The sequence below is a fragment of the Sardina pilchardus genome, chromosome 8, assembly GCF_963854185.1.
Source record: "Sardina pilchardus chromosome 8, fSarPil1.1, whole genome shotgun sequence".
Lineage (NCBI taxonomy): Eukaryota > Metazoa > Chordata > Actinopteri > Clupeiformes > Clupeidae > Sardina > Sardina pilchardus.
Window position 1 is genome coordinate 825,726 of NC_085001.1, and position 22,132 is coordinate 847,857.

At 48.3% G+C, this 22,132-nt stretch overlaps 1 protein-coding gene across 1 annotated transcript; it reads right to left on the reverse strand.

Moving 5' to 3' along the window:
* Nucleotides 1-1,989: 1,989 nt before the first annotated feature.
* On the reverse strand, nt 1,990-21,168 carry ciz1b (cdkn1a interacting zinc finger protein 1b). Its single transcript, XM_062543793.1, has 14 exons — nt 21,070-21,168; nt 18,428-18,884; nt 12,953-13,028; nt 12,049-12,131; nt 11,187-11,263; nt 10,815-10,985; nt 10,308-10,417; nt 8,157-8,250; nt 7,276-7,389; nt 6,507-6,641; nt 4,103-4,172; nt 3,638-3,759; nt 2,756-3,337; nt 1,990-2,712 (listed from the first exon to the last, which is right to left on the reverse strand). The coding sequence occupies exons 7-14, from the start codon at nt 10,400-10,402 to the stop codon at nt 1,990-1,992; spliced, it is 1,935 nt and encodes a 644-aa protein (XP_062399777.1). The 5' UTR covers nt 10,403-10,417; nt 10,815-10,985; nt 11,187-11,263; nt 12,049-12,131; nt 12,953-13,028; nt 18,428-18,884; nt 21,070-21,168.
* Between the last annotated feature and the right edge of the window lie 964 nt (nt 21,169-22,132).

Below are 22,132 nucleotides of genomic sequence, written 5' to 3' on the forward strand. Positions count from 1 at the left end.
CAGCACAGCCCACTCTACTGGTGTACAGCACAGCCCACTCTACTGGTGTACAGCACAGCCCTATGGGTCATCAGCAGCCCACTCTACTGGTGTACAGCGCAGCCCTATGGGTTACTATGGGTTACGCGTACAGCACAGCCCTATGGGTTACTATGGGTTACGCGTACAGCACAGCCCTATGGGTTACTATGGGTTACGCGTACAGCGCAGCCCTATGGGTTACTATGGGTTACGCGTACAGCACAGCCCTATGGGTTACTATGGGTTACGCGTACAGCACAGCCCTATGGGTTACTATGGGTTACGCGTACAGCACAGCCCTATGGGTTACTATGGGTTACGCGTACAGCACAGCCCTATGGGTTACTATGGGTTACGCGTACAGCACAGCCCTATGGGTTACTATGGGTTACGCGTACAGCACAGCCCTATGGGTTATCAGCAGTCACCACCAGCCCACTCTACTGGTGTCATGCTGCTTAATATGCCAACAAGAACGAGGCGCTCGCTGGGGAGATTCTGTTCATATAGTTGGAATATGGATTATATCAGGTGCGTAAAATACCTTTGGATATTTTGTGTACCCAAGCCTACAGTTGAAACCGATAGGCTGCGACCAAAAGATCTTCAACAGAAGTTGCTAACCTAGTGGGGATTTTCAGATGAGGGTGGGTGGTCAGCGCCCTATGTGGCTCGGTTAGTAGGAACATTCAAATTCCTCATTGTGGCTCGATCATCTCTGACTAGCTCAAGGAAGTGCATAGCTTCTGACATCAACCTCTCTCAACTGACCCACACACACTCAACGCCCGGTTCTGTTTCTCACCTGCAGTGTTGGTAGAAGAGCCAAGTGGAAGTACTAAAGCCCAGAAAAGGAGGGCTTTGCAGAACACAGAACCCTCGTTTCCATGGAGAGTTTTTTGCTATTCCGATTAAAAGATTCCGATTGCAATATTTGTGCCATCTGTTTGGGATATGTTCCAATTGGATCAGGTGCACTCAGGCACTTTACAATCTATGGGTGGCTCTCAAACTCTCTCCTGGATGCTCGGTCCTCAAGGCTCGTTCCCACTGATCTATATAACACTGGATAGACTATCCCACTGTCGCCGCCCCATCACTCTGTATCTAGATCAGTGAGGACGAGGATTGAGGAGGGTAGGAAGGGTGTAAAAAAGACCAAATGAGAGGCACCCTTTGAGTATGAATCTGATTGACCTTTTATTTCGATTGAGCTGTTGACATTTAATAATGTCCATGTGAACGTGGCACAGAGTGCTCAGAGACTGGACTCTGCTCGACCACATGGACACAGAGTGCTCGTCGGCTGTTGAGCTCATTTGCTTTTATCTCAACTCATCAGCTCATCTTTGGTTCCTTCCTAGTCTGTGGTATGAGTGGAATAAATCCATAAAACATTTGAATAAATATTTATTTCAAAGTCAACTGCTTTTCTTTATTAGTCTCTATTAGTCTCCCCAACAACAACTTTGAGGGAGAACATGAGTGGGGCCCCCCTTTCCCCGTCCTTCACGTTCGGTTCCGCTGAACACGTCTCCCCTTTCCCCGCTGTTTACGGTCGGTTCCGCTGTATACGGTCGGTTCCGCTGTTCTGCATACAGCCCTGCACCCCAGAACCGGATAGTTTCACCGTCGCCACGGAGATTATGACTCGCCGTTGCCGTCTCGCCATACAGATTAGTCTCAGTGTTGGCGTCGCTCAGTAAATGAGGTATTGGAATGCTTGTTGTAGTTAGCATAGCGCTGGTGTGTGTGTGGGCAGGAGACAGAGACAGAACGTGTCGGTGTGCTTATGGCGGCGTTACAGCCCTGATGGGTGCGGGGCGGCGGCAGGTCACCATGGTTACGAGGGTCCAGCGCCTCTCACGGCCGCTTGCTGGCGCGCGTGGACCTCCTCCTGGTCACCATGGTTACGGGGGTCCAGCGCCTCTCACGGCCGCTTGCTGGCGCGCGTGGACCTCCTCCTGGTCACCACTCGCCTCTGGACCCTGGAGGAGGAGCATGCAGGACGCTGGACGCCCGTCTCCCCCACACCAGCTCCACCCGTCCCCCCCACACCAGCTCCACCCGTCTCCCCCACACCAGCTCCACCCGTCCCCCCCACACCAGCTCCACCCGTCTCCCCCACACCAGCTCCACCCGTCCCCCCCACACCAGCTCCACCCGTCTCCCCCACACCAGCTCCACCCGTCCCCCCCACACCAGCTCCACCCGTCTCCCCCACACCAGCTCCACCCGTCCCCCCCACACCAGCTCCCCCCGTCTCCCCCACACCAGCTCCCCCCACACCAGCTCCACCCGTCCCCCCCACACCAGCTCCACCCGTCTCCCCCACACCAGCTCCACCCAGATCCCCCACACCAGCTCCACCCGTCTCCCCCACACCAGCTCCACCCAGATCCCCCACACCAGCTCCACCCGTCTCCCCCACACCAGCTCCACCCGTCCCCCCCACACCAGCTCCACCCGTCTCCCCCACACCAGCTCCACCCGTCCCCCCCACACCAGCTCCCCCCGTCTCCCCCACACCAGCTCCCCCCACACCAGCTCCACCCGTCCCCCCCACACCAGCTCCACCCGTCTCCCCCACACCAGCTCCACCCAGATCCCCCACACCAGCTCCACCCGTCTCCCCCACACCAGCTCCACCCGTCCCCCCCACACCAGCTCCACCCGTCTCCCCCACACCAGCTCCACCCGTCTCCCCCACACCAGCTCCACCCAGATCCCCCACACCAGCTCCACCCGTCTCCCCCACACCAGCTCCGTCCAGATCCAGCTCCTTGGCCAGGTCGGGGGGGTCACATAGAGCCTTGGCCCGGTCGGGGGGGTCGCTGGACAAGTGTGCCCTCCCCCCCCCACCTCTGTCCTGCGGCAGGTCGTTGCCAGGCAACTGGACGCAGCTCCGCTTTGCTCCACCCACCGAGCCGGCCCGGTCAGCGTCAGCGTGCGGTTCTGGTCCAGCGTGCGGTTCTGCTCCAGCGTGCGGTTCTGGTCCAGGAGCTGCTGCTGGTTCTGTGTCCATCTGGGTTCTGGACCTCTTGGCCGGCTGCTTGCGGCGAGAGCCTTTTCCTCTGGGGGGCGCTGCCAGTGGAGTGTGTGTGTGGGGGGGCTCCAGTGGAGTGTGTCTCTGAGTGTGTGTGTGTATGTGTGGGGGCTCCAGTGGCAAAGCCCTGCTGCAGTCTAACGCTGGGGCCTCCTCCTCCTCCTCCTCCTCCTCCTCCTCCTCCTGGTCGCTGGGCTCCTCTGGGCCCTCCTTCCCTCCGCGCTCCTTGTGGCTCTCCTGCGGGGGGCGCTGTTTCCTCCTCCTGTACTTCTGATGACGGCAGAGAGAGCACAACATGACCACTCACACAGCGCCCTCAACACAGCACAGCACATCAGGGCCACATCAGGGCCACATCAGGGCCACGTCAGGGCCACATCAGGGCCACATCAGGGCCACATCAGGGCCACATCAGGGCCACATCGAATTCAAGGTGCTTTCAAGCACCGGCTCAAGTAAGTACATATTCATTAGGCTCTCAGTCTTTTGGTAAAACAGCTCGGCTCTGGAAAGACAAGATGACTATGTGTGTGTGTGTGTGTGTGTATGTGTGTGTGAGATAGGACTAACCTGCAGGTTCTGAAAGTGTGTGAGAGAGCGACAGTGTGACTGCAGAGCTGTGGACTCGAAGTGATAGAACTTGTGGCAGAGCCGGCACAGGAACCCAGCTACCGGAACCACGAAACTAGAACCTGGAGGAGATGAGGAGAAGAGGAGGAGAAGAGGAGGAGAGAAGAGGAGGAGAGAAGAGGAGGAGAGAGTAGAACACCAGTGACTACAGGCCTCCTGAGGTTCTAGAGTAGAACACCAGTGACTACAGGCCTCCTGAGGTTCTAGAGTAGAACACCAGTGACTACAGGCCTCCTGAGGTTCTAGAGTAGAACACCAGTGACTACAGGCCTCCTGAGGTTCTAGAGTAGAACACCAGTGAGTGAGTGAGTGAGTGAGTGAGTGTGTGTGTGTGTGTGTGTGTGTGTGTGTGAGTGAGTGAGTGAGTGAGTGAGTGTGTATGTGTGTGTGTGTGAGTCGTCTCACCATACTGAGTGTCCGGGTCATACTCCTCCTCGTCTCTCATGTCCTCCAGCGCCACTGACCGGTGAACCGACTGAGAAAACACACACACACACACACACACACATCACATAGTGGCAAATCAGATCCTCCACAGTGACACAGACGCCACTGCTGACACATGATCATCAGGCTGAGGCCACGCCTCCTCAGGCACGAGCGCCACTTAAAGGTGTGTGTGTGTGTGTGTGTGTGTGTGTGTTCAGGCTGAGGCCACACCTCCTCAGGCACAAGCGCCCCTTAAAGGGATATTCCGCCATTTTTGGAAATACACTCATTTTCCACCTCCCCTCGAGCAAAACAATCAATAGTTACCTTGTTCCCGTTCATCCAGCCATTCTGTGAGTCTGGCGATACAACTTTTAGCTTCAGCCTAGCATAGATCACTGAATCGGATTAGACCATTAGCTTCTCGCCTGCTAGCTTCATGTTTAAAAGTGACTAAGATTTCTGGTAATTTCCCCATTTAAAACGTGTCTCCTCTCAAGTTAGAAAGTGCAATAAGACCAACTGAAAATGAAACCTGGCGTTTTTCTAGGCTGATTTGACATGGAACTACACTCTCATCTGGCGTAATAATCAAGGCAACTTGCAAACTACTGGCACTACTACTGCTTGTTGTCTATGGGGACTATTTTCAGATGCTGCGTACGATATCACTGCGCCTATGGTACGTTTGCAAGTTGCCTTGATTATTACGCCAGATGAGAGTGTAGTTCCATGTCAAATCAGCCTAGAAAAACGCCAGGTTTAATTTTCAGTTGGTCTTTTTGCACTTTTTAACTTGAGAGGAGACATGTTTTAAATGGGAAAATTACCAGAAATCTTAGTCACTTTTAAACATGAAGCTAGTAGGCAAGAAGCTAATGGTCTAATCCGATTCAATGATCTATGCTAGGCTGAAGCTAAAAGTTGTATCGCCAGACTCACAGAATGGCTGGATGAACGGGAACAAGGTAACTATCGATTGTTTTGCTCGAGATGAGGTGGAATAGCTCTCTACTGAGCTATTCCGTCATCAAAGGTTTCTCTCATCAACTGACCAGTGAGTTAGCGTCACACTAACGGACCACTGACCTGTCTCATCAACTGACCAGTGAGTTAGCCGGCACGCTAACGGACCACTGACCTGTCTCATCAACTGACCAGAGAGTTAGCCGTCACAGTAACGGACCACTGACCTGTCTCATCAACTGACCAGTGAGTCAGCCGTCACGCTAACGGACCACTGACCTGTCTCATCAACTGACCAGTGAGTCAGCAGTCACGCTAACGGACCACTGACCTGTCTCATCAACTGACCAGTGAGTTAGCGTCACAGTAATGGACCACTGACCTGTCTCATCAACTGACCAGTGAGTTAGCCGTCACACTAACGGACCACTGACCTGTCTCATCAACTGACCAGTGAGTTAGCCGTCACAGTAACGGACCACTGACCTGTCTCATCAACTGACCAGTGAGTTAGCGTCACACTAACGGACCACTGACCTGTCTCATCAACTGACCGGTGAGTTAGCCGTCACGCTAACGGACCACTGACCTGTCTCATCAACTGACCGGTGAGTCAGCCGTCACGCTAACGGACCACTGACCTGTCTCATCAACTGACCGGTGAGTCAGCCGTCACGCTAACGGACCACTGACCTGTCTCATCAACTGACCGGTGAGTTAGCCCTCACGCTAACGGACCACTGACCTGTCTCATCAACTGACCGGTGAGTTAGCCGTCACGCTAACGGACCACTGACCTGTCTCATCAACTGACCAGTGAGTTAGCCGTCACGCTAACGGACCACTGACCTGTCTCATCAACTGACCAGTGAGTTAGCGTCACGCTAACGGACCACTGACCTGTCTTATCAACTGACCAGTGAGTTAGCCGTCACGCTAACGGACCACTGACCTGTCTCATCAACTGACCAGTGAGTCAGCCGTCACAGTAACGGACCAGTGACCTGTCTCATCAACTGACCAGTGAGTTAGCGTCACACTTAGGACCACTGACCTGTCTCATCAACTGACCAGTGAGTCAGCGTCACACTAACGGACCACTGACCTGTCTCATCAACTGACCAGTGAGTTAGCCGTCACAGTAACGGACCACTGACCTGTCTCATCAACTGACCAGTGAGTCAGCGTCACACTAACGGACCACTGACCTGTCTCATCAACTGACCAGTGAGTCAGCGTCACACTAACGGACCACTGACCTGTCTCATCAACTGACCAGTGAGTTAGCGTCACACTAACGGACCACTGACCTGTCTCATCAACTGACCAGTGAGTTAGCCGTCACGCTAACGGACCACTGACCTGTCTCATCAACTGACCAGTGAGTTAGCCGTCACGCTAACGGACCACTGACCTGTCTGGCGGCCGCCCCCCCCTCCTCGTCCTCCTCGCTGGACTCTTCCTCGTAGTCGTCCTCCCCCTCGAAGCAGCCGACGGCATCCACGGTGATCAGCTCCTCCAGCAGCTCCGGCTCACGCTCCTCCTGCAGCTGGGGACAAAGGGCAGAGGGCAGAGGGCAGAGGGCAAAGGTCAACTCCCAGGCAGCACAGGAGTCAGTGAGGGACCTTCACAGTAGTGTAATAGTACATCATGTAAATAGGCTACATAAGAATGCAATACAATAGATATGCTATGGATTAAATAAGCATAGCATAGAAGCACACGCCTAAATACACTATGATGCCAGACAGTGTGTGTGTGTCTGTGCTGCGTGTCTGTGCTGCGTGTCTGTGCTGTGTGTGTCTGTGCTGTGTGCGTGTATGTGTGTGTGTGTGTGTGTGTGTGTGTCTGTGCTGAGTGTCTGTGCTACGTGTGTGTGTGTCTGTGCTGCATGTCTGTGCTGTGTGCGTGTATGTGTGGGTGTGTGTGTGTGTGTGTCTGTGCTGAGTGTCTGTGCTGCGTGTATGTGCTGTGTGTGTGATGCCAGTGAGAGTGAGTGCTGTGTGTCTGTGATGGGAGAGAGAGCGAGTGTGTGTGTGTGTGTGTGTGTGTGTGTGTGTGCTGCGTGTCTGGTACCTCCTCCACCCGCTGCTTGTGCTGTGTGTGTGTGTGTGTGTGTGTGTGTGTGTGTGTGTGTGTGTGTGTGTGTGTGTGTGTGTGTGTGTGTGCTGTGTGTCTGGTACCTCCTCCACCCGCTGCTTGTGCTGGCGGGACTTCATGTGCTCCACAAACTTGCGCGGCGTCCTGAAGTGCCTCTTGCACATGGTGCAGAAGGGCCTGGAGCCGCGCTTGCACATCTGCACCAGCAGGGGGAGACATCGGACACCTTTTACACTTCACATAGCCAGTCACCATACACAGGGACACAGTCCAGACAAGCACACACACACACACACACACACACACACACACACACTCACTCACACTCACACTCACACTCACACTCACACTCACACTCACACTCACACTCACACTCACACTCACACTCACACTCACACTCACACTCACACTCACACACGTTTTGATGACAGAAAATGGTTAGTTCCTGACAAATGTCATCAAAGGTGTGCTAATGCAGATGACACAAGGCAATACACACACACACACACACACACACACACACACACAAACACACGAACACACAAACTCTGTCTCGTGCGATAACAGGCGAGGCTTTACCAAACCCTGCTCTCTCTGTGCACAGGCATAAACTCCGTCTCGTACGCTAACACACACACACACACACACACACACACACCCTGCTCTCTCTGTGCACAGGCACAAACGCGCTTGTTTAGCGGCTAGTCGTTTGTAGCACTATTTAAGTTGGCACATTAACGGGCGTCTCCTTGAGGTGGCACATTTGACGTTGTGCCGTTGGCACCGTTGGCACGAGGGCGTCTCCCTCTCGGAGCTGCCAAGCTGGCGAGGGTTGTGAGGATGCCAGGCTGGCACCGCGCTCACCAGGCTGGCGGGTTTGGCGTATGTCTGTTCAGCTGGCAGGCGGGCACCTGGGTTGGCGCGGCCGCCGTGTGGTTGGCAGGTTGGCGTGTCTCGTACCCACCTTGTGTTCTTTGGACCGCCGGTGCTCGAGCAGGTCGCCAGAGAAGTGGCACTGACAGGACACACACCAGCGCTGCAGAGGAGGCCTCTTCTCTCTGCACACACACACACACACACACACACACACACACACACACACACACACATATTAACATACTGACAGGACACACACCAGCGCTGCAGAGGAGGCCTCTTCTCTCTGACACACACACACACACACAAGTCCCTTTCCCACATGAGCGAGACATCCGGATGTCAAACGGATATCAAACGGGTGGCTGTATGTGGGAACGCAAAACTCGGGTATTTTCTTACCCGGAACTCACCCTACTAGCCCCCTAGTACTACTTCTAGATGTTACCCGGGTGCGCTTAGGTGGGAACGCAGCCGGCACAGTTCTGGGTAGAGATGGGGGGCGTACCGATGACGTATAGAAATGCGCCCTTGCAGCCTGCTTGCAGCGCGAGGCAGAAAGTACAAATTGCCATGGTAACGATAAACATTGCCCTACGAGTATGAACACAGACGAGAACACCGGAGTACAGAAAACAGTGACATTTTGTGTACGTACAATAAAAATTTAAACTGCAATCACGTTGTTGTGTTTGTCGCGGGACAGGCAGGATTATCCTTGCAAACGTGAATAGCTTTAAGTGTTGTCGATTAGCTTGCAACTAGCTGTTTATTACAGTGGTTAGCAATTAACAGCTAATAGTTAACGTCGCTGTTATTTAGCATTGTTGCTTTTTGTAGGAGTTGGGAAGGAGCCTCAGACCTCTGTGTGCTGTTTATATATTTTCCAGGTGTGTCATTATTTTCTATTAATTTGTTGTGTTGGATGTGTATACCAGAGAGGGTTGAAGTAGAGCTTTGTTTACTGTGGTCCTGGCGTTAGCTATTTTTTCCTCTATGCCAACTCCCGCTGACTAGCGAGCTAACTACTTCTGTTGTTTCATGATGTTTTGGATCTGATGTAAGTTCGCATCATCCAGGCAACACAGCACAACAACGCATTTATTTAGCGTCATCTCCCTCCCCCTGCAAGTGCTGACATTGCCCCACCCCTCGCGGCTCCTACTCAGGTCTAGTGTGAACACAATTACCCGTATCTCACTCGGACATAAAGCTCATGTGGGAAACGTCCGTGTCGTGCCTCTACCCGGGTAAATATGTCCGGGTAACTTCTAGAAGTTATGTGGGAAAGGGACTACACACACATATTAACATACTGACAGGACACACACCAGCGCTGCAGAGGAGGCCTCTTCTCTCTGACACACACACACACACACACACACACACACACACACACACACACACACATACACATACACATATACAGTATAAAAACACCAGCGCTGCAGAGGAGGCCTCTTCTCTCTGACACACACAGACACACACACACATATAAACACACACACACACATATAAACACACACACACAAATATACAGTATAAAAACACACACACGCATATGTAAGATTCGTCACATTCTACACACACACACACATACGTTAAGATTCATCACACACACACACACACACAAATATGTAAGATTCATCACATTCATCACACACACACACACACACATGTTAAGATTCATCACACAGTGTGTATGGTAGGAGCAGTTTCACTCAGTCTCTTGTTTCTCTCTAGAGTGCCAAACGTATGTGCTTCCTCAGAAAAGACACACACACACACACACACCTGTGGTCAAACGTATATGCTTCCTCAGAAAAGACACACACACACACACACACCTGTGGTCAAACGTATGTGCTTCCTCAGAGAAGACACACACACACACACACACCTGTGGTCAAACGTATATGCTTCCTCAGAGAAGGAAAGAGGCCGCACTTTGCATATGAATGTGTTTCATTGCACAGACGCGTTTCAGCTTAGCGCCTTCCTCAGTGTGCTCCATTTGTGAAGATTCATCACACACACACACATACACACACCTGTGGTCAGTGAGGCTGGGCAGTAGCTGGGCCAGGCAGGTCACACACACACACACACACACACACACACACACACACACACACACACACACACACACACACACCTGTGGTCAGTGAGGCTGGGCAGTAGCTGGGCCAGGCAGGTCACACACACACACACACACACACACACACACACACACACACACCTGTGGTCAGTGAGGCTGGGCAGTAGCTGGGCCAGGCAGGTGCTGCTCATGTGCTGAATCTCCATCAGACGACGCTGATGCTGCAGACTGTTCATGTGGCTCTGGAACTCCTGACACACACACACACACACACACACACACAAGACGACAGTTCATAGATTTGATATTTATATTGTAGTTGAAAACTGCCCTGTGAGAAATGTATAGTAAAGTTCATAAAAAGTGAAAAGTTCATAGACTGATTTTCTCCATCAATTTGAATTCTATGTCATTCAGAAAGACTGTTGGTTAGCCAGCTCATTTAAAATATCCTAAACTTTTTTGACCCTGCCTCTTACAAGAATCGGAATCGAGAATCGTTAGGAACCGGAATCGAAACAAGGAATCGAAATCGGAATCGGAATCGTTCAAATTCAAACGATACCCAACCCTACCGGTAATCGTTACATCCCTATTAAACACACACACACACACACACACACACACACACACACACACTCCCGGTACCTGCTGATTGGAGCATGTTGTGTTGCATATGTAGCAGAGGAAGGGACAGGAGGCGGGGTTTTGATCGCTGTCCTGGCTGTGATTGGCTGATTCCTCCAGGCCGGTGCTGAATGCTCGACTCTCATTGGTCTGCTGGATGGTAACCTTCAGGGAGGAGCCGACACCCAGGACCTGTACACACACACACACACACACACACACACACACACACACACAAATGAGCCCCAATGTAAGTTAACACACAACTACACAGGAATATCAATACAGTATCCCACATTTGTCTGTGTTTGTACATGTTTGTGCACATGTGTGTGTGTGTGTGTGTGTGTGTGTGTGTGTGTGTGTGTGTGTGTGTGTGTGCATACCGCATACCTCTGCTGCTCTGGTCTCTTCTACACACTTCTCTGCCTGTAGGTTTGGAGGACTCAAGGCCTCATTCTCCAGTGAGTCTGTGAAAATGCACACACACACACACACACACACACACACACACACACACACACACACACACACACACACACACACACACAGAGAGCTCAGCAGTAGCACTGTCAAGAGACACATACATTATGTGACTCCAACACCTCGGCCCTTGGTCTGTATGGTGTAGAACGTGCATGGTTCTGTCTGTTTAGAACATGCACAGTTCTGTGTGTTTAGAACATGCATGGTTCTGTGTGGTGTTTAGAATGTACATGGTTCTGTGTGGTGTTTAGAACGTGCATGGTTCTGTGTGGAGTTTAGAATGTGCATGGTTCTGTATGGTTAGAACATGCATGGTTCTGTGTGGTGTTTAGAACGTGCATGGTTCTGTATGGTGTTTAGAATGTGCATGGTTCTGTGTGTTTAGAACATGCATAATTCTGTGTGGTGTTTAGGATTTGTATGGTTCTGTGTGGTGATTAGAATATGCGTGGTTCTGTGTGGTGTTTAGAATATGCATGGTTCTGTGCGGTGTTTAGGACGTGCATGGTTCTGTGTGGCGTTTAGAATGTTCATGGTTCTGTGTGTTTAGAATGTGCATGGTTCTATGTGGTGTTTAGATCATGCATGGTTCTGTGTGTTTAGAACGTCCATGGTTCTGTGTGTTCAGAACGTGCATGGTTCTTTGTGGTCTTTAGAATGTGCATGGTTCTGTGTGTTTAGAATGTGCATGGTTCTGTGTGGTCTTTAGAGCGTGCATGGTTCTGTGTTCTGTTTAGAACGTGCATGATTCTGAGGGTTCTGTGGGTACCTCTGGGGTTCTCAGAGCAGGTTCTGCTCTCTGTGTTCTGATGGGAAGGTTCCACAGGAAGATTTTCACCTGACTCATCACTTCTGAGAACACACACACACACACACACACACACACACACAGTTTAAAAAGGATAACAGGGAGAGGCTGGCTTGGTGTGTGTGTGTGTGTGTGTGAGGTCAGGTGGGGTTGAGGGGCAGTGTATACAAAAATGTGTGTTTGTGTGTGTCTGCATGCATGTTTCTAGAGTATGTGTGTGTGTTAGTGTCTGCATGCATGTTTCTAGAGTATGTGTGTGTGTTTGTGTCTGCATGCATGTTTCTAGAGTATGTGTGTGTGTTAGTGTCTCTAGTGCGTGTGTGTGTGCTTGCGTGCGTGCGTGTGTGTGTTAGTGTCTCTAGTGCGTGCGTGCGTGTGTGCGTGTGTGCTTGAGTGCGTGTGTGTGTGTGCCTGTGTTTGTGTCTCTAGTGCGTGCGTGTGTGCGTGTGTGCTTGAGTGCGTGCGTGTGTGTGTGTGTGTGTGTGTGTGTCTCTAGTGCATGCGTGTGTGCTTGCGTGCGTGTGTGTGTTTGTGTCTCTAGTGCGTGCGTGTGTGTGTGCTTGCGTGCGTGTGTGTACCCATCAGGCTTCGTGTGAGGCGTCTCTAGTGCGTGCGTGTGTGTGTGTGTGTGTGTGTGTGTGTCTGTAGTGCATGCCTGCGCGCGTGCGTGTGTGTGTGTGTGTGTCTCTAGTGCATGCGTGTGTGTGTGCTTGAGTGTGTGTGTGTTTGTGTCTCTAGTGCATGCGTGTGTGTGTGTGTGTGTGTGTGTGTGTGTGTGTGTGTGTGTGTGTCTCTAGTGCATGCCTGCGTGTGTGTGTGCGTGTGTGTGTGTGTGTGTCTCTAGTGCATGCATGCGCGTGCGTACCCATCAGGCTTCGTGTGAGGCGTCTCTTCCTGTGGAGACCCAGTCTGGCCGCTCCGCTCTGCAGCCTCGGACTGTCCTACACACACACACACACACACACACACAACAACACTGCTGATCACACACACACACAACAACACTGCTGATCACACACACACACAACAACACTGCTGATCACACACACCCCCACACACACACACAACACTGCTGATCACACACACCCCCACACACACAACAACACTGCTGATCACACACACACACACAACACTGCTGATCACACACACCCCCACACACACACACAACACTGCTGATCACACACACCCCCACACACACAACAACACTGCTGATCACACATGCATACACACACACAACAACATTGCTGATCACACACACCCCCACACACACAACACTGCTGATCACACACACCCCCACACACACACACAACACTGCTGATCACACACACCCCCACACACACAACAACATTGCTGATCACACATGCATACACACACACAACAACATTGCTGATCACACATGCATACACACACACCCACACACACACACACACACACAAAACACTGCTGATCACCCACACACACAACAACATTGCTGATCACACATGCATACACACACACAACAACATTGCTGATCACACATGCATACACACACACACACACACACACACACACACAACACTGCTGATCACACCTGCATACATACACACACAACATTGCTGATCACACATGCATACACGCCTGCTCTCTCATCATCTCAGAACATTACTATGCTGATCGCCAATATACACACATCGAGCTCTGATCTGTGAGTGTGTGTGTGTGTGTGTGTGTGTGTGTGTGTGTGTGTGTAGGTCTTAAAGGGAGTGGTGTTCACTGCCTGCACTGCTCTAGCCCCATGTGGTGTGTGGGCTCAGGGCCTGAATTTGCGCGCAGGATTGCGAGTATTCCGCATATTCTTTTCATTTCCCGCACACTTAAGTGCCCATAATAAACTCTCCAGACCCCCACGGCTCGTGAATATTATTGAAGTGAATGGCCAAAGGGAGGAAGATCCTCCGCTGAAGTGCCTCCGTCAATGAACCAATCAGTGGAGCTGATTGTGTTGCTAATATCCAATCAGAAATGCAGGACAGGTTAACGGTACATATCAGAAGTTGTCATGCCGCAGCAGGAAAGTCGAGCATGTGGATCGAAAATGAACTGAATTAGTTATTTCAGTTGCTTAGTTGTTAATAAATCAAACGTTTTATTGAGTACCCAATTTCATGTCACTCACTGGACTTACAAACAGGGTCAGAACGGCAGAAAGACGTATACGAAACCCCAATGGTAGCAGGCAGCTAGCTAGGGTAAGTCTCTTAACTTAGCAAAGGAGAGAGCAATGAAATGATATGTTGCCTCGTACCTAGCGAATGAACGAACGTCTGAACGAAGACATTTCTGTAACTATTTAGGTCTAATTTAGTTGAAAACGAATTTAAGTAATTTTAACAAGATTAACTAGCAAGGTTTGAATTGTAATTAGCTGAACGTCATGTTGCTGTTTTACACACTATCAAGCTTTCATGAAAACGTGAGCCAGCTGCTAACAAACGGCTAAAAACGTTCTACTCAGAAACTCTAGGACCCATATCAAAATAAAAGTCCTAGCACATTTTCAGTGCATGCATTATGTCTTGCAGTAGAGGGTTATAAAACAGCACAGGATACTAAAAGTATACTAACAAGCTGAGGTACAAATAATTATAGTGCATGAAAATGCACTATACTGTTCTTCCTAGGCTTCTTATTACAGTGCATGAAAATGCACTGTACTGTTCTTCCTATTCTTCTTATTATTATTAAACTTCTTCTTCTAACGCTCGCAATTCAGCTTCAACCGTTTAACATAGAAACTTCATTCAAACTTTGTTGCGTAGGTCTTGCTTATGCCATATGTGCTTTATATTTTTCAACTTTGTAACTTTTATACTTTTTAAACTATTAGTTAAAAACTATCACCATTTCCCCCATAGACTTAACATTGCTCATTATGACATCACGGCAGCAATTAGAATGTTACCCCAGCTGGTCAGCCACCTGGGCACCAACTGTCAGTTTCTCTCAGGCTCCTCTCTGAAGACTACATATTCTGTTCCCCTGTATCCTCTGTGCACAACAGTATCAAAATAAGTCCTCCTAATTCCATCCAACTTTCTATCCATTCATCTTCTTCAAACCATTCACTCATCCACCCATTCTAAACAGTCTGCCTATCAACAACATCAATTAGACGCTCTACATTGAACTTTTAAACAATCTACTCTGTCTCAGGCTGGCTCTCTTAAGACTAGCCAGTTAAATTGATTACACCTGTATCTGTATCCACTACTCTCAGTAGAGAGCTGTGTCTCTCCATTCTACAAGAATATAAGGCACATTCCATCCAACATTCTATCCATTCATCTTCTTCAGACCATTCACTCATCCACCCATTAAACTGTCTATCAACATCTATTAAACAATCTGTCTAACATCCATTAAACTCTCTGTCTATCAACATTAATTAGACTATCTACATTCAACTTTTAAATTATTTACTCTGTCTCAGGCTTTAAGATACTCTGGCTCTCTTAAGACTAGCCAGTTAAATTGATTACACCTGTGTCAACTACTCTCAGAGAGCTGTATCAGTGTCTCTCTTAACAAGAATATAAGGCACATTCCATCCAACCTTCTATCCATTCATCTTCTTCAGACCATTCACTCATCCACCCATTAAACTGTCAATCAATATCTATTAAACAATCTGCCTATCAACATCCATTAAACATTCTATCTATCAACATTAATTAGACTATCTACATACAACTTTTAAAGTATTTACTGTGGGTCCCTCTCAAGCAGCGTTTATATGTCCTCCCTCGATCCTCGATCCTCAATGATCTACATAAAGAAAGATCAGTGAGGATCGAGGAGCGAGAGAGGACGCGTAAACGCTATATGAGAGGCACCTTCTGTCTCAGGCTTTAAGCATACAATCTCATTAAGACTACAGATCCTCTTTCACTACTTCCTCTGTCCACAACTGTTTCAAAATAAAGGTCCTCACTGCAATAATACACTATTAAATCATTTAACCATTGTAACTACTCAACTATTTAACTGTTCAACCATTCCAACTGTCAGTTATCAACTATGCCTCCAGTCAACTACACGAAAACTCCATGTACCTAGCAACCAACATATCAACCATTAAAATTAAGCGTTTATGACCGTTTCCATAGCAGCCAACATGATTATACTGCAGTAACGTCTTGTTTCCTGATAGTGGCCACCATGGATACCCTAGCAACAAATGTTTCAAAATAAAAGTCCTCACTAGCAAGTTAGCTAGTTAGCATGGTTAGCATAGTTATCATAGTTAGCATAGTTAGCATTTTTATCATAACTGCAAAAAATATCAACTAAGTTAGCTAATCAACCTGGTTAGCATTGTTAGCAATTTTAGCATTGTTAGCATAGTTAGCATTTTTAACATTATTGCTAGAAATCATCAGTTAAGTTAGCTAATCAACCTGGTTAGCATTGTTAGTTTAAGTTAGCATTGTTACCATAGTTAGCATTGCTAGCATAGTTAGCATTTTTAGCATAACTGCTAGAAATCATTAGCTAAGTTAGCTAATCAACCTGGTTAGCACTGTGAGCATAGTTAGCATAGTTAACATTTTTACCATTACTGCATGAAATCAGTAGCTAAGCTAACCAATCAACCTGGTTATCATTGTTACCATAGTTAACATTTTAACATGAATAGTAATCATTAGTTAAGTTAGAACTGGGAATGTTTCAGCTTTAAACTGTCTACCTTCACACTATCGACTCTCTGTAAACTATGCAACCACCATGTTTACCCTAGCTACACCTTAGTAACCATATCTACATTATCTATCTATTTTTGCATTTCATGCACTGGTAATTCCTTGGAATTGCATTTCTAGTTATTCTTCTAACGCACGCAATTCAGATTGAACCGTTTAACGTAGAAACTTCATTCAAACTTTGTTGCGTAGGTCTCGCTTATGCCATGTGTGCTTTGTATTTTTCAACTTTGTAACTTTTATTCTTTTTAAACTATGAATTAAAAAACGATTTCCCCATAGATTTAACATTGAGCTATTTCCCCATAGACTTAACATTGCTCATTATGACATCACGGCAGCAATTAGAATCTTACGCCAGGTGGCCGGCCACCTGGGCACCAACTGTCATTTTCTCTGGCTTTAAGCATACAGTCTCTCAGAAGACTACATATCCTGTTAACTGTTTCCTCTGTCCACAACTGTTTCAAAATAAAAGTCCTCACTGCAATAATACACTATTAAATCATTTAACCATTGAAACTACTCAACTATTGAACTGTTCAACCATTCCAACTGTCAGTTATCATCCACTATGCCTCCAGTCAACTACATGAAACCTCCATGTACCTAGCAACCAACATAGCAACCATTAAAATTAAGTGTTTATGACCGTTTCCATAGCAACCAACATGATTATACTGCAGTAACTTCTTGTTTCCTGATAGTGGCCACCATGGATACCCTAGCAACAAATGTTTCAAAATAAAAGTCCTCACTAGCAAGTTAGCTAGTTAGCATGGTTAGCATAGTTAGCATAGTTAGCATTTTTAGCATAACTGCAAAAAATCATCAACTAAGTTAGCTAATCAACCTGGTTAGCATTGTTACCATATTTAGCATTGTTAGCATAGTTAGCATTTTTAGCATTACTGCTAGAAATCATCGGTTAAGTTAGCTAATCAACCTGGTTAGCATTGTTAATAAAGTTAGCATTGCTAGCATAATTAGCATTTTTAACGTAACTGCTAGAAATCATTAGCTTAGTTAGCTAATCAACATTTTAACATGAATAGAAATCATTAGTTAAGTTAGAACTGGAATGTTTCATCTTTAAACTGTCTACCTTCACACTATCAACTCTCTGTAAACTATGCAACCACCATGTTTACCCTAGCTACACCTTAGTAACCATATCTACATTATCTATCTGTTTTTGCATTTTCATGCACTGGTAATTCCTTGGAATTGCATTTCTAGTTTTATTTATTAATTCCAGTTTACTTACTATGGCATTAAATCATATCCATAACCATCATAATAATATAATGTGGGTTTAACAACGTCCCTCTCTGAAAGACCACCCCCCGCGCGCACACCTTCCTCAGTTAATTCTAAAACCACCAGCCGCCACTGGTTTAAGCCTACAAGTAGCGTTTCCCGCAAACTGTATAATTCCCCCCCCCAAACTGTATAAATCCCCCCCATTGGAGTCACTGAGGCGGGGAATATCCCCCGTTGTGAAAAATGAAATTCAGGCCGTGGGGCTGTCCAGGGTGATGGCGCTAGCTAGTGCTCTGCATCAGTGCCAGCTAGCGCCATCTACTGACCACTCCTCTCACCTGCGGCGCCAGCGTTGCCCTCTGTAGCGTTGCCCTGTGCAGCGTTGCCCTGTGTGGTGGCAGTGCCAGCGTTGCCCTCTGTAGCGTTGCCCTGTGCAGCGTTGCCCTGTGTGGTGGCAGTGCCAGCGTTGCCCTCTGTAGCGTTGCCCTGTGTGGTGGCAGTGCCAGCGTTGCCCTCTGTAGCGTTGCCCTGTGCAGCGTTGCCCTGTGTGGTGGCAGTGCCAGCGTTGCCCTGTGTGGTGGCAGTGCCAGCGTTGCCCTCTGTAGCGTTGCCCTGTGTGGTGGCAGTGCCAGCGTTGCCCTGTGTAGCGTTGCCCTCTGTAGCGTTGCCCTCTGGAGTGGCAGTGCCAGCGTTGCCCTGTGTGGTGGCAGTGCCAGCGTTGCCCTGTGTAGCGTTGCCCTCTGTAACGTTGCCCTGTGTGGTGGCAGTGCCAGCGTTGCCCTGTGTAGCGTTGCCCTGTGGGGATAATGTAAGGGATATGTAAGGGATAATGTATTGAAGATGTACAGAATACACAAGAACAAGCACAACAACATGTAAGGGATAGTGTATTGTCCGCCACTAATTATCAGAAGATAAGTCCCGACAGGATGAACAGAACCCCGACGCACAGTGGAGATGTTTTGCTTCATCCTGAAGGAAAAGGGATAATTACCGGTGTTCTATACATTATCCCGCTTATTATACGGCTACCTGCCAAAACGAGAAATGAAACTTAAAGGGATATTCCGCCATTTTTGGAAATACGCTCATTTTCCACCTCCCCTCGATCAAAACAATCGATATTTACCTTGTTCCCGTTCATCCAGCCATTCTGTGAGTCTGGCGATACAACTTTTAGCTTCAGCCTAGCATAGATCACTGAATCGGATTAGACCATTAGCTTCTCGCCTGCTAGCTTCATGTTTAAAAGTGACTAAGATTTCTGATTATTTTCCCATTTAAAACGTTTACAGAACTACACTCTCATCTGGCGTAATAATCAAGGCAACTTGCAAACGTACCATAGGCGCAGTGATATCGTACGCAGCATCTGAAAATAGTCCCCATAGACATCAAGCAGTAGTAGTGCCAGTAGCTGCAAGTTGCCTTGATTATTACGCCAGATGAGAATGTAGTTCCATGTCAAATCAGCCTAGAAAAACGGCAGGTTTCATTTTCAGTTGGTCTGATTGCACTTTCTAACTTGAGAGGAGACACGTTTTAAATGGGAAAATTACCAGAAATCTTAGTCACTTTTAAACATGAAGCTAGCAGGCGAGAAGCTAATGGTCTAATCCGATTCAATGATCTATGCTAGGCTGAAGCTAAAAGTTGTATCGCCAGACTCACAGAATGGCTGGATGAACGGGAACAAGGTAAATATCGATTGTTTTGCTTGAGGGAAGGTGGAAAATGATCGTATTTCCACAAATGGCGGAATATCCCTTTAACACAATGTGTCTTTAGCAATGATTTGGCAACCGTTTTGTGGCTTCCGTTAACAAAATAAACAGTTAATCTTACGTGTTTGGGCTTACGTGTAATCTTACGAGTATCACACACGCACACACACACACACACACACACACACACACACACACACACACACACAATGGAATTAAATTCAATGGAATTCCATTACAAGAGGTGAACGGAGTTGTTGCGGACTGATACGAAAGACGTGAATTAAAAGCACAAAACCCGCTGCCATTGACTGCGATCATTACATATTTTGCAGCGGTCATATATAGATTTAAACGTTGGGAAAGCCCATTCAGGTGAATGGAACTCTAGGAAGGCCCAGGCATGTGCATGGAACGACGCGCATCTACTTCCGGTCCATTGGACCTAAATCGCGAAAAATTATGAACGGGGGTCAATGGAGTAGATAACTATTATTTTTTGGTCCCGTTCGAATTGTAGTGTGCATTTCACATATGATGTGTGCGAATTTAAAAGATCATTTTTCACATCAATAAAGTACTGTTATTCAATAGACTTTAAAAGTTTATTAGTTGTTAAAAGTTTCTTACTTTTGTGCGAATCCGCCCAGTGGACTACATCTCTTGTCTCAAACGATGTACGTCACCAACTCAATGAAACGAGCGGCTCGCTAGTTAGCTAGCTGTTATGCTAGTTAGCGGTTACATCTTGCTGGCAACTATGTCACTTTCACTAGTTGCGAAATGAACTGCAAATGTCTTTACATGAAAATTTGTCTTTAAAATTGACAAACGTCATATGTGTAATTCATGGTACAAGACGATCGGGACCAGAAAATAATTTATCTTTCTCCATAGACTATCATTCATTATTTTTCCGATCTTAGGTCCAGTGGACCGAGCGGAAGGGGCGGAGACTTAGGCTCCCTATGGAACGGTGGGAAGGCCCATTCAAGTGAATGGAACTTTCTGCAGCACTCTGAAGAGCCGTGTAATAAAGCAATAACAACAACGAAGTACATAACTGCACAGTGGCCTTATTATTGTATACAAACACTGCAAGTCATTTAAAGGACATATCATTACTACACCCCACAGAAACTGCGCACACACGCACACACACACACACACACACACACACACACACACACACACACACACACACACACACACACACATGTGGGAACTGAGCCAGTTTAGAGCAGAGAGGAGTGGACCTGGTTGTTGGTGCTGCTGGTCTGAGGGTGGGGGTAGTTGTTGGTGCTGGTCTGAGGGTGGGGGTAGTTGTTGGTGCTGGTCTGGGGGTGGGAGTAGTTGTTGCTGCTGCTGGTCTGGGGGTGGGAGTAGTTGTTGGTGCTGCTGGTCTGAGGGTGGGGGTAGTTGTTGCTGCTGGTCTGAGGGTGGGGGTAGTTGTTGGTGCTGCTGGTCTGGGGGTGGGGGTAGTTGTTGGTGCTGCTGGTCTGAGGGTGGGGGTAGTTGTTGGTGCTGGTCTGGGGGTGGGGGTATCCTCCGGGGGTAAAGGAGGCTCTGACGCCCCCTGCTGGGGCAGCTGGTGGTGCTGCACGGTGGGGCTGGCGCAGGACGGGGGGGCGGACCCCCGCCATGAAGAACTGGCTGAAGCGCTGCCCTCCGGCTACCGAGAAACCTGCAGCCAAACATGGAGTCAGGAGTCATGGCAACCAAACAATGGAGTCAGGAGTCATGGCAACCAAACAATGGACTCAGGAGTCATGGCAACCAAACAATGGAGTCAGGAGTCATGGCAACCAAACAATGGAGTCAGGAGTCATGGCAACCAAACAATGGAGTCAGGCGTCATGGCAGCCAAACAATGGAGTCAGGAGTCATGGCAACCAAACATGGAGTCAGGCGTCATGGCAGCCAAACAATGAGTCAGGAGTCATGGCAACCAAACAATGGACCCAGGAGTCATGGCAACCAAACAATGGCGTCAGGACTCATGGCAACCAGACAATGGAGTCAGGAGTCATGGCAACAGACATCGGAGCAACAGTGACCTGTACACAGTTCCATCACAGACACTCACACACGTTCAATTAGCCAATTAGACGGGGCAGACTGCCTGTTACTCTACATGCTGGGTTATAAGGTTCTCTTACTCTACACGCTGGGTTATAAGGTTCCCTCACTCTACATGCTGGGTTACTCTACATGCTGGCTTATAAGGTTTCCATGCTGGGTTATAAGGTTCTCTTACTCTACATGCTGGGTTATAAGGTTCCCTTACTCTACATACTGGGTTTTATGGTTCCCATGCTG

Coding starts and splice junctions, on each gene's coding strand:
- ciz1b (XM_062543793.1), bottom strand. CDS start 10,402: ATGAACAGTCTGCAGCATCAGCGTCGTCTGATGGAGATTCAGCACATG. Junction 8,251..10,307: donor CCCAGCCTCACTGACCACAG/GTGTGTGTGTGT, acceptor GTGTGTGTGCAG/AGAGAAGAGGCCTCCTCTGC. Junction 3,760..4,102: donor TGACCCGGACACTCAGTATG/GTGAGACGACTC, acceptor CATCTCCTCCAG/GTTCTAGTTTCGTGGTTCCG.